This window comes from Perkinsus marinus (genome assembly GCF_000006405.1).
Source record: "Perkinsus marinus ATCC 50983 genomic scaffold scf_1104296931952, whole genome shotgun sequence".
NCBI classification, from domain to species: Eukaryota; Perkinsozoa; order Perkinsida; family Perkinsidae; genus Perkinsus; species Perkinsus marinus.
In genome coordinates this window covers 764,080-775,972 of record NW_003215582.1, presented here as the reverse complement: position 1 = coordinate 775,972, position 11,893 = coordinate 764,080, and the positions used below count along the sequence as shown (strand labels likewise).

The 11,893-nt window shown below is 50.3% G+C and overlaps 6 protein-coding genes across 6 annotated transcripts; 3 read left to right on the top strand and 3 right to left on the bottom strand.

Annotated features, from left to right (window-relative positions):
• Positions 1-44: 44 nt before the first annotated feature.
• Pmar_PMAR023772 (conserved hypothetical protein) lies at positions 45-703 on the top strand (the record flags this gene model as incomplete). The annotated part of the gene is made up of 4 exons (XM_002786000.1): positions 45-112; positions 169-397; positions 460-624; positions 677-703. The coding sequence occupies 4 exons, from the start codon at positions 45-47 to the stop codon at positions 701-703; spliced, it is 489 nt and encodes a 162-aa protein (XP_002786046.1).
• A 2,452-nt stretch (positions 704-3,155) lies between these two features.
• Positions 3,156-6,007, top strand: Pmar_PMAR023771 (conserved hypothetical protein; the record flags this gene model as incomplete). Its single annotated transcript, XM_002785999.1, has 14 exons — positions 3,156-3,266; positions 3,309-3,443; positions 3,488-3,597; positions 3,650-3,722; positions 3,895-3,927; positions 4,143-4,256; positions 4,314-4,396; positions 4,446-4,693; positions 4,898-4,994; positions 5,238-5,328; positions 5,405-5,477; positions 5,650-5,770; positions 5,821-5,926; positions 5,987-6,007. 14 exons carry the CDS (start codon positions 3,156-3,158, stop codon positions 6,005-6,007), a joined length of 1,416 nt encoding a protein of 471 aa, XP_002786045.1.
• A 720-nt stretch (positions 6,008-6,727) lies between these two features.
• On the top strand, positions 6,728-8,024 carry Pmar_PMAR023770 (hypothetical protein; the record flags this gene model as incomplete). The annotated part of the gene is made up of 7 exons (XM_002785998.1): positions 6,728-6,912; positions 6,962-7,094; positions 7,143-7,262; positions 7,313-7,405; positions 7,657-7,764; positions 7,808-7,868; positions 7,912-8,024. The coding sequence occupies 7 exons, from the start codon at positions 6,728-6,730 to the stop codon at positions 8,022-8,024; spliced, it is 813 nt and encodes a 270-aa protein (XP_002786044.1).
• Positions 8,025-9,103: 1,079 nt separating this feature from the next.
• Pmar_PMAR023769 (hypothetical protein) lies at positions 9,104-9,458 on the bottom strand (the record flags this gene model as incomplete). Its single annotated transcript, XM_002785997.1, has 3 exons — positions 9,104-9,184; positions 9,223-9,350; positions 9,395-9,458. The coding sequence occupies 3 exons, from the start codon at positions 9,456-9,458 to the stop codon at positions 9,104-9,106; spliced, it is 273 nt and encodes a 90-aa protein (XP_002786043.1).
• A 208-nt stretch (positions 9,459-9,666) lies between these two features.
• On the bottom strand, positions 9,667-10,480 carry Pmar_PMAR023768 (hypothetical protein; the record flags this gene model as incomplete). Its single annotated transcript, XM_002785996.1, has 4 exons — positions 9,667-9,777; positions 10,019-10,127; positions 10,176-10,325; positions 10,377-10,480. The coding sequence occupies 4 exons, from the start codon at positions 10,478-10,480 to the stop codon at positions 9,667-9,669; spliced, it is 474 nt and encodes a 157-aa protein (XP_002786042.1).
• Positions 10,481-11,396: 916 nt separating this feature from the next.
• Pmar_PMAR023767 (hypothetical protein) lies at positions 11,397-11,597 on the bottom strand (the record flags this gene model as incomplete). Its single annotated transcript, XM_002785995.1, has 1 exon — positions 11,397-11,597. The coding sequence occupies one exon, from the start codon at positions 11,595-11,597 to the stop codon at positions 11,397-11,399; it is 201 nt and encodes a 66-aa protein (XP_002786041.1).
• Between the last annotated feature and the right edge of the window lie 296 nt (positions 11,598-11,893).

Here is an 11,893-nt window from a genome sequence, read left to right as displayed (position 1 = left end):
TGTTATTCACGGGCGGCTCTGTTCCTTGGACAGACTTCAGTCCTATGTCTGCAGAGATGTGGCTCCCCAAGGCAGAGCTGGAGAAGAATCCCGAGTACATCGAGTGTCGTGAGTACGTCCTTTGCGTTTGAATATTGTTGGCTTTCGCTCCGCGTTCACTGGGCGCAGGTATATGGCTCGGCATCGCATCCCAGAGCTCCTCAACGATCTCCTGGCATCAGTCGCCTTCCACAAGCCCGAGGGAGGCAGGGAGGCAGTGATGGCCTTCATGGCACAACAGCTGGAACGTCGCAGTAAAGAGGGAGCTGAGGCGGGGGGTCTGTTCGATATGAAGGAGATCGAGTCGGTTTTCCGTATGGCTGATTTACTGAAGCAGGGGACTATCACTAGGGAGCAGGTGAGTACTTCATCCTTCTTCTGATCGACTGGGTATACCCTGTCTTGTCGTATGCCTTTCAGTGTCGATCAGCTTTGAAGGCTCTGGCCTGTTCAGCGAGGCAAGAGGAGCTGATTGATGGCACAGTTGGTCAGGGGGGTAAGGCTACTGAGGGCGGCCTGGAGATACCATTGAAGGTGGACATGTCTACCTTTGTGGACCTAGCTAGGAGGGCTCTCAACCTACGGGTGGGATTCCCCACGCCTGAGCCTAACGTCACTCTATTGGTGTTTGTATTAGGTGGAGGATATAGCCGTGACAGGCTGAGCGCTTGCTCCTATTCATACTGCCTTGGTAAACATGATGATGTCGTAAACGTGATATTATGATCTATGGTGGAGTTGATTTATATTGCACTAAGGCTGCTACCATTTCTGCTTACTCTGCTGCACTGTATGATGACGTAGACCAGCGACAGTTACTCGAGTATAATGGACCCGTCCTCGCAGCCTCCCGAGTCATCACAGTTCACAGAGGCATTGAGTGCAGCGGACGGCAGGTAGGCACTCGGCTACCGTCACTTCATCTGTGGCTGAGGTCGATTCAGGACTAAGCAGCCTCAGCGCGAGGAGCGAGGGAATGGCAATGATGCGAAGTCGGGCGAGGTGAGAAGCATGAAGTCCATTGTTATCATCTGTTCCGCATGGCCATATACGATAAGCCCTAGTGTTGTCTGTTATCAGGTGAGTCGTGGAGGCGAATCGAAACCGAAGTACTTTTCCGCTGAAGAAGCGATGGCGTCGCTAAGTAAACTAACAAAAAGTAAGAAGTGTTGTGCGAAGAGGGAGGGAGGTCCGCGCCTCAGGAGACTTTATAGAACTGCGAAACCTGCCGTCTCCGCCAGAAGGAGTGTTATCAGTGGCCCGTGGCCTTTGCTGGGCTCTGGGTGTGAAGCTGAGGAGGAGGAGCTCGACTGATGGTATCGTTGGGGACTCGGAAAGTACGGTATTCCTCTGGCTGTATGGGATTGTCCTAGACTCTTCTTCCATTGCCACTTCGGTGTGTCTCAGCTCCTCAAGAGTATTGGAGGGCGGCCCGAGAGCACATCTTTCCCTCGTCTAGTGCCATAACCTTACTACAAAGATTAGTATTCTTCGATAGGGATAGAATCCCTGATAAGACGATAGAGCTACTGCGGGGACTAGTGGAAACGGAAGCCTTCCAGAAGGAGGTACTCGACTTCAACCCGCCGGTCTGCAACCCCTTCGAATATGCAGATGATGTTCAGCAACTTGGCGGCGAGCAAAGCCTTGGGCCGCTGGCTGAGTCATGTGGTCGACTATCGCCTCTCCAAAGGCGGTCAAGGAGGGGTAGGTTGTTGAGGGGTCTTTGATGAAAGGAAGACTCTTCAGGCGCTATTGTCGCGTGAATCGAGTAAGAAGAAAGGAAAGGTGCAGCGTGGAGAAGGTGAGATATGGAATATTAGTAATTATGCACGGTGATGATGATGATCGTTTTACATGCCATATGGCAATAGCACATCGCGAATACAGGATTGGGAATTATTTGATTTTATTTGTGCAGCCCTGTCCCCTAACACAGTCCAGCGAGAGAAGGAGACCTCCCCTGGCATTGGTCCGCGCGCCATCCCTAAATATGTTCCAAGCAGTAAGGCTCGTGGTGACTGTGACAGCTCCCAGATGACAAGAGGTCGGAGGAGCACCGCACTGCTGCTTGCAGAATTCTTACCTCACTCGAGACGATCTCCGACAGCTACGCCAACGAGTGCAGGGAAGAAGAAGAAGAAAGGCAATGTGTCTAGTAGGGGGTAGTAGGGCTGAGGGTTGGAAACGGTGATGGGGCTAAGGAGGACTCTTCAGGCCTTTGTTATCGCAAGGATTAGTGTCCTCCCCCTCACGTATACAGGAGCAGCTAGGGACTTTACAGCAGACAAAGCCGGGTAGTATTGATAAGTGTTAGTATCCTAGGCATTGTCGTTGCTGATGGATAGATTCAACGGGAGCGTCTCCCGATCAAGTAGTAGAGGAGCAGATTCCGGACAGGGGTGACTTACCACAACATCGACACATTCTAGATGGTCACTTGTAGGGGATCGATCGAGGGGGCGAGAAGAACGCTCGCGGTCACCTGCCAGGAGTGCTGCTGGTGGTGGAGTTGCGAGGAATAAGGCTCTAGGTAAGGAGGAGAAGGAGGAGGAGGACTGTGATAGAACCATTGACCAACGCGTGCGGGTAGGTAAAGCGATACCGATTCAGTGTCGTTCGGCCCCTAGGCTAGACCAACCTCTATCGGCTAGGAGTAGTAAGTTCTACACTTATATGCATCTCGATGGACGCGGCTCAGACATCTCTGCGAAGCTCTCAGTGAGAGACCAGATCTGGTATAAAGAGAAGGATAGTTGGAGGCAGGCCCTGGACGAAGCACGTAAGGTTGAGTCGTCCCTACAGCTACAGGAACGCTGCTCTGGCTGCATAGTAGGGAGGTCTTGTTAGGACGAGAAATACGGGAGTTGAAGGCATTGGAGAGTCGGATACTGTGGAACATGCGGAGGGAGGAGAAGGTGAGTGCCGCTGTTGGGAGCTCTACTGATCAGTGCATAGTTATGAACGAATCTAGGTAGGAGTGTTCAGAAATCAACAAGAATTTCCCGGAATTTCCTCAAATTTTCCTTATTGTCACCGACATATGTAGTTGACCGTGTGCATATCATCTCACACTGCTACCACTATTGGTGTGTTCTAAGTCGGCTGAGAGGAAGATGGAGAAGGAAGCACAGAAGGACATAACGCAATGGAGACGGGAGCAGGAGACGAGTCTGCGTGAGGGCATCGAGGCATTTAGGAGAACAACTCACCAGCGTGAGCTGAAGGTAACTGTCGGCGACTTGTCGTCCTCATAAGGGAAGTGTCAGGAAAATCTGGAGTTTGTACAGTTCAAACGGGAGAGGAAGAGGCGAGCTCGGGAGGCTGAGCTGGAGTTGATAACACAGAGTTATGATGCTCAGCGAGAGAAGTCGATTCAACGAGAGAACTGCGAGAAAGAACGGGTGGGAGAGATGCGCTGTTCGTGGTTGGGTCTATCGCTGTGCAGATAACGGCTGATGAGGTGTTCAAGGCAGAGCAGCGGGAGGATCGAGAGGAAACACGGAAGCTGGTGAGAGCTCTGAGGAAGGAGGAGGCGAGGAAAGAGCAGGCCGAAAGGTGGGTGTATTCTTATGGGAAAAAGCGCGACTTGGATGTTGCGAGTCATCAGGCTTTATAACAGTGCAGAGAAGATGGAGTACGAAAAGAGGCAATTACTAGCAGAAAAGAACCGTCGTATTAAGGTAGGACTGGGGGTATGGGTTGAGTAGTTGTGGTTGTGGAAGTATTCATAGTTGAGAATATGATCATCGAAAGTGGTATGTACAGTAATTTGGTCGATACTGGGATTTGAACCCGGGTCGTCCGCGTGGAAGGCAAACACCACTTTTGGTTGGACTCTTGGTGTCCGTTCAGGATCTCCAACTGATGTCGGCCCTCTGTAGGAGAGTAGGTAGCTGAGCCCCACTAAACGTAGCGTCGGACATCATCATTCCCAGAGGGAATCACTTCATCAATTACTCGTCACAGCCACATGCCTCGTGTTGAGAGCTCATAGCAGCTTGTTGAGTTAAGGACTCCAGGTATCTGTATGATGGGAAGTACACAGCCGCAGGTCAGCATAGTTCTCCATGTCCTCTACATCTTCATCTCCTATGAAGCAGGGAAGGAGGAGGAGGTTGAGGAAGCTCGGCGAATCTGGAGCCACCCCGGCCGACATCGAGACTGTGGTGAAGAAGGAACATCCTGTGGAAGACCAACGACCCCGACATAGACCTGTAAACCTCCATCACTCTCCGCGTCGTCGTCGGGCAGCAGGAGTGTCTCATGTTCAGGTTAAAGTTCGGCCGATATTACCGGTGGAGCGATTAGCTTCCCTCAAGAATGACGCTGGTCGGGCGGTATTCGGCTCCAATGAGTAGCAACGCTATCAGGGTGTCCTTGCTTTCGGAGGGCTGTCATGTCAGGTCACCGTTTCGGCCCAAGTCCTTGGCGTTTCCTACTACAAAATTCGCTCCGAAGAGGCCCGATGCGCGGACTGTTGGGAGTGGGGATCCGGCCTTGGCGAAGACCATAGGGAAGATTGCTAAAGAGATGCACGTATCGAGTGAGGATGAACCGATGCCGAGCAGCGTTAAAGTGATCCTGATGAACGCGATGAAGGTGTCGGCTGAGGAGAAGAAGAGGAGGAAAGAGAAAATTGAGAGAAGCTCGCGTAAGCAACTTGAGCTCCTAGCATGTGCGATTCACGAATATGCAACGTTGGGACTTCCTGGTGTGCCCTAGGTGCAGCCACCGTATCGACAAGTACAAGCTCTGGCTCTAGTTCACGCCCGGTTCATAGTCTCTTTGGTGGAGATCTCAACGCAGTAGACGATCTTCCTGTATGTCGCCGCCCCTTACTGTGGCATTACTATAGTGTCTCAGAGGGTCGAGGATCGGAAGAGAGGGCAGCGGCTCGTAGAGAAAGCCTTGGACGATGTTGCATTCGGTGCTATCGATAGTGGCATACAGGAGTGAGCTTTCTGCTCCGGCTTTCTATAGCCAACTCCGATAAGGTACCCGCCTTCATCGGTGCCTTATTTTGCAACTCGTCGTATTCACCACGATTTTCTTCAAGCAAGTGGATATAAAGAGGGCTCCCGTGTTGAGGAAATGAGGGAGAAAGGGAAGAGGCCCGTATTAGTGGAGATGACCGGAGGCACAGTTCAACACGAGTGAGAAGGTTTGCAGTGGGTTTGAGCATTTGCAGGGCTCAGGTCTAGCGGGGCTGCCCAGCTCTTCCTGGAGAGTAGCCCCAATGTTGAGGGGGAAGAGAGGCCAGCTTTGAAACAGGATAAATTCTTCCTCGTAGGAGCTTATTCCGTATAGCCTTGTCACGACTCGCGATTTTTATGGGTGCAATTGAGTAGAACTTCATGAGCAGATACAACTCCCTAATACGTTCCCTCGAGTCGTAGCAGAAAAGGAGGAGGAAGAGAGCAAACCTCGTGCGAAAGGTGAGCCGATAAAAAAATTTGCAGGGGTCAAGGCCCGAACCTGGGACCTGTTGTGTGTAAGGCTGTCGTCATAACAAATTAGACCATTTCAATTGTATTATCCAACTTCCAGCGTTGAAGCCTTCTTTGCCAATTATGGTTTGTCCGACGTTTGTAAGCTCCAGTTTGTTAGGTTCGTTGCCACCAGCTCCCGAACAGGAAGTATCAAGCTTCTCCGACGTACCCGACGGGAAGATCGGCACCTTGCGTATCCATAAGAGCGGGAGGGTCTCGCTCCTCATAGGGAATATTGAGTGGGCCGTCAAAGAGAGCACTCGTCTCGAGAGTCAATACTGGTTTGCAGGTATTCGTGCGCCCTTGGACAGAAGCCGAAGTTCGCGCAGGAAGTTGCCTGCGTTCTTCCCACACAGGGCGAAGCTGTGTTCATGGGAGAAATTGAAGATAAATTGGTGAGCCTTTCGAAGTCCCAAGTCAAGCACATGTGCGGTCGTGATAGCTCATATTCTCAGATCGTGTCGCCGAAGATCTGACTCTGCTATTGGAGGCATCAGTACATTACACCACCGTACAGTATCAACACTCATCAACCACATGCCTGATTAGAGCAGCGTGTGGTATGTGGCAAGTGACACCCTTGATCGTGTTATGGTCGATAGTAGGTCCTGAGCGATATCATCATTTGTCCATCTTCTCGATGGTTTAATCTCACTAGAAGGCAGTCACCATTTCCATTAACCCGCCAGAGTTAAGGATATCATTTATACGACGTTATCATCGAGTCATAGTTAATGTTGAGTTATCAGTGTGGTGCTTGCTGCTGGTACCAAACCAAGTACCGTATCAGAAGTCACTCTGGTGCTCGCCTCAATGTTGTTTAGACATCTCCGGACATCGTGAAGGCATTTGGATGCATGCGTTTACTTTATGGTCATCAAAGTCGTCGTGTATTTTTGTCGTTCTCATTCAGGGATCGGGTATTCTGTATAATCGTTGGGGATATTTCATAACTTTGATTTTCGCTGGAAGCTCCCAGTAGGGGAGGTACCCCTCGTAAGCAGATGTGGCGTGGTCGTCTCTTTCGCGGTATTTCCTGACTCGATAGTACCATGCATAAGCACGTAGCTTGCTCTACTCTCTCCAGAATATCAACTGCATGCTCATCCAGCGTTGTTGGTCGACCCAAATCATCTTACCTCCGCCCATTCCTTCAGCCGCAGGAGGTTGGCGTGCATCGCACCCTCGTTGTGTCAATGTCTTCCTCCTCGAGTTCTTCCTCTTCCGCTGCTGCTGCTGCTGGCGGTCCAGGGTCTCGACGTAGATCGGCCTCCATCGGCAGCACGCATCAGACTGAGACCTTACCGGACTTCCTTTCCCGCTCGTGGCATCGTAGCTTCAGCGATGTCCCGATTGAGGATAAGATACGTACAGCAGACAGGTAGGGCCCCTCTATGGTCCCTTATACCTCCGACCGGTCCATCCATCAGGATGATACAGCGGCTCATGGGCTGGGACCCTTCGGAGAATCCTCTCATCGAGTTCCTCTATGACCCTAAGACCGGCAAGCCCACTAAAGCAGTCTTGGACGTTGAGGCCTTCCACCGACGACAGGCTGCCGCGGTAGGCTGCTCAACGCGACCATCGTGGGTCATCTGCATGTGGAGTTAGTTCCAAGGGATACTGGGGGTTTTGGGTGACATCGCGGACCCGTCAGAAGTGGAGAAACTCATCAGAATGGACGTCTATGTAGAGCCCACCAGGCCTGCGGGTCTCCGAGAGAAGAGTGAAGTAGGAGAACGTTAGGCCAGGTTATGTTCATAATTGCTGTCCATCTTTAGGCGACTATTCCCAATGGTGTTCAGCCGCCTGAGGACCACTCAGTGGCCAAGTTGGCTATTGAGGGGGCCAGGCTCTCTGTACCATCCTCTAAAGTAAGATGGTATTCTTTCATGTATGACATAAACTCTCCTCCCTGTGATTCGAATCTCGTACTCGTATTCAAAGAGTCTAGCCTAGGGCAGTCGTCCGTATCATCAACAGGCTGTAGTGAGTTGTTGGCCACACAGACCGCTACATTTGTATCTCGAAATGTCAGGAGCATCACAGCTCTTTACGGGGCTGTGGCAATGCAATCCTTTCGCGGCGTGTTTCGGATAACTCAATTGTCGAGTATGGTTTGCAGATACCCTTCCTCGTGGGATCTGATAGCGAAGAGTGCCACTTTGACATCTCGTCATTGATGGATTTCAGCGACCAGCGAGGCCCCACAGGAGAGCCTATCGTCCACGCAGTACATCCCCCAATTCCTTCACCAAGCTGCTACGTCTCTGCAGGTCCATTGCGCTATCGATAGAAATACCAACGGAGGATGGATATTGAGGAACTACGGTGGAGGTGAATATGGTGAACAAGTGGAATGTGAATTACCCTGCTTTAGGTACATTCGTCGATGGGACACCAGTTCCCAGAGATGCTATTGCACCGCTCCGGCCTGGAAGTCAGATTCAGATCCATTACCTCACGTTTATATTCTTTCCAATTGAGAGCTAGACCAAACCGGTCACAGTCGAATGTACATTTCTCGTAGCAAGATAACTTGAGTTCCAATTGAATCAGGCTCATACTCCACGCTGTTGCCTCGTGAACATCAGAGAAGCAACAACAGATAATCTCGGACAAGCGGATCTCGCTGATCCGATGTTCGAATGCTTGCAGCGGTGGTTATCACACTTCCTGCAGAAAGCAGTATATCAATTTGGATCGTGGTTTAAATGACTACGCTGTCGGGCCGAGTAACGTACAGTCAATGAGCATTCTGTCCACCTATACATGATGTATAAGTGCACGATTGTATACATGCGTATAATACATCGCATGATTCAGAACCTCGCGGTGCCTCAATTCTTTGCAAGAGTCGCGTTGTAGTCATCCCCGTAATTTCGATAGGGGTAGAATCCACTACCTAGGGCTTAAAGCTTACGCGTCACGAGACCAAAGGTTTCTGAAGAGTAATTGGATCACGAAATTATCTACTGCTGGCGGTGGAAGTGGAATTCCTTGTCTATCGTTCACAGAACTATTTTCTCCAACAACAAGTTACACAACCACAGAAACACTTCCAACTTGGAAGTTCCAAGCATTGCCTGGTCATTTTCGTAAAGTGTGTTGACGCAAGAAGCGCCTTGCCAGGAACCCAGTTCTGGAATCACCGAATGGTCTATGTGTGAGAGCACGTCCATATTAGCTTTCCGATTGGAGTATACCATTCAGTCGGGCCAGTCACGCCGAAATCACTTTTTTCTGAGCGCCAAGCTCCTTTTATTGTTGTGAGCATTGCTGAGAGCACTGGCTGGGATCTCGGCGATTTCCCCTCATCAACACATGTCAAAAAAGTATGAGAACACAACAAACATGCGCTGGACCACCGAATATCACAAGCCCATGCATCATCATCTCTCGGCTTCGTGTTGCATACCTTTCTCCACTTCCCTAGCAAATGACCATTTGTCCGATTTATGGTTTGAAAAGCCGTACTTTTCTCGATCATCGAGCCTCTTCTGCATGATAGCCGCCAGTTCGGATAATTTCTCGTGGACCGCGCGGGCCGTAACTGCACTCGATGTCCAAGCTCATGGGGAGCAAGGCCAACCTTCATCCAGTCCCTGGCTCATGATCTCTTGTACCCCAACATCCCAGAGGCGGTCCTCAACCTGAATTCACGAGTAAAGCTGAGGAAGATCTTCATTACCGCTTGGGGTGACGAGTCATTGAGCGGCGTGTTCTCTGTATTCTCCTCCGGGCTTATATCCTTTTCCGAGCCAGCAACGTCCTCCATGCTTTTCAGTGGAATCTCCTTGGGCTCCAACGTGGGAGAATCTGCTCATGCGTGGCATTCCTCATGATAGACCTGCCCATCTTACTGGTGACCTCCGCAGCTTCTTCCAGTGGTGGAACCACGTCGGGTTGCAGCAATGGTAACGACATCTTGGCCTCACAAATTGACGAAGAACTTTCTTGTTCGGTGTAGTACGTCTATTCGCTCCACTTCTCGGGGCCATATCAAACAGTACATGTAGAGGTTGTAGTGAGCGAACAACGTATCGCTGAGGTAATCCGACAGGAGACGCATTTCCGGAATAGAAAAGACTGGCGTCCTGATGAGAGCAACCTGTCCCGTGTTGCTCTGAGGCCTTTACTCAATCGTATACAAGAGGGCGAGCTTTTTAAACTCCTCCACCGTCGTTGTCTTCTCGACACTCTGGACGACTCTACCCGAACCGTCCACTTCGACCTCACTGCGAATCTAAGAGACCTCCTATTCCCTAAAGCAACTTATCACCCACGTACACCAGTGTTGGAATATCTGTTTGCTTTCCTCAGCTGAGTCCAGGGATTTCCTCATCACTAATTTCAGAAATTTATATACGAGTTCGGGTGTAAATGTACAGAAACCAATGAGAATTTCCTCAATTTTCCCCAAAATTTCCACAAATGTCACCTACGCTTGGAGCTGACCATATGCGTATTTTCTCACACCGACCTACACCGTCAACGAGCATTTTGAGTATCATATGGGCAACTGCTGTTTGCCTAGGCGTCAAGCATAACCCATCTTTGAGCTGATCACTGCAGTGCTCAATGAGGTTAAGATAACTGATCCAGCGCTCACCACTGGCACCATAGAAGCTACCAAACCCCCACAGTTGTAACTCCATGTCCTTCCGATGGTCATCAGCCGCATCCATGGTGATCTTCCCAGCCAGCACACTGAGTCGATCGACCTCACGTGCATCCCATATCGTTCGAATGTCATCATCGAGCAAGTACAACATGTGACCCGTATCGAGGCACCTGAATTCCCAGTCTTCCCTCCTTTATGCGTGCCTGCATCTCACGGCTCACCTCGGGTCTATGACAGGCTCAACTGTCTCTAGCTGCTCATTATTCTCAACCACCTCTGGCTCGACCACCTCAGCTTTGATCACAGACTTCTTTTTCGGTGCCATTGTTGTTGATTAACTCAATGGAGTGAGTGGATCCTGCCTTGAACAAAGCTCTCCTATAAAATTGATATCAAGACTTTGTATGTACGACATTAAGACGACATTCATCACCTCCCATGCATACAGTCGTAGTCCCAGTAGTTCTATGTCCTTCCCAAGCAATTGTTACCACTATCTTCAACACAACACATTTCAAGAGCTTTTAGGGAAATAAATGGACTCCAGCGACATTCCGTCAAGCTGGGAAGCGACGGATAAGACTTTTTATTGTACACATGTCCATGAAAATTTTTCATCGCTGATTCTTGAATGGAAATACGAGAAGAATTCATACGAGTCTATTCGTCAAGCCTTGCTGCATGAAGTGAATGATATCACCCTCGATATAGAACTGCTGCGGATGTGCCTAAGAAAATTGAGTAATACGAATCCATCCACCAGCTAGCTGTATTCATAAGCGCCGCCCGTTTGCTCCCACCTGCACAACTTCCTGTAGTATTGAATCCATGTCTTCTACCTCCGCATACTGTGCCGATCGACTACGGAGATTCCGAGATGCGACTCTCAAGGGCATCCTGAGATGATCAAAGAGCACCTGTTCGAAAAGGCGTGCTAAACTGTACTGATATTGATCCATCTCGAGGAATAACCCCTCTAAGTCGGCGATCAATGATTCTCTCAAAGACATACAGCTGCTTGTACCACTCGACGACGGTGTGCCACTGTCCCCTACCTACACAGCAACCACACTATATAAAGACCCTACATGGCTGACCACACCTCAAACTCCTCAGGCACCATAGTAGAACGCCCGGTGGATGGTTGACCAGCAGCAGCATTCACTGACGATCCTCCATCCATCCGTGACAGACTCCTCGGGAGGCGACTCTAAAATACTCAGTACCGTGAAGCACAGTCCTCAAGTCCTCACTCCCTGGCTGTTGAAGTCCTCGTCTTCATCATCAGAATGGAAGAATGTCAGTCGAGGTAACTCCATGAGGACTGGGAAGTTGGGCGTCACTGCAGTTGCCGGTGATGCCTCCTCCTCCTCCTCTGCATGATCCAGCATGAGCTCAAACTCAGTAGCCAGTCTTCGTGCCGGGACGCCATCACAGGGCATAGGACGGCAACGACTGCGATACTTATCGATTTTGGGAGGCGAGGGACTTCTCGAACGTCTGCTCGAACCAGGCTGAAGATGTGTAAAATATCATCCCAACATGAAGACTCTATCCATTAGAAATTCCTCCTCACCTTCCTCTGAGGAGTCACCGGAGCTTCCTCCTCCTCTTCCCCTTGCTGAGGCAATCGAGAACCCCCTATATACACTGCATGATGCCCTGTCGGAGTTGTAGCCGATGCCCGCAGTTTTGGTAGTGGTGACACGAGAGTAGCTTCCCTCAGGGATGGAAGCCG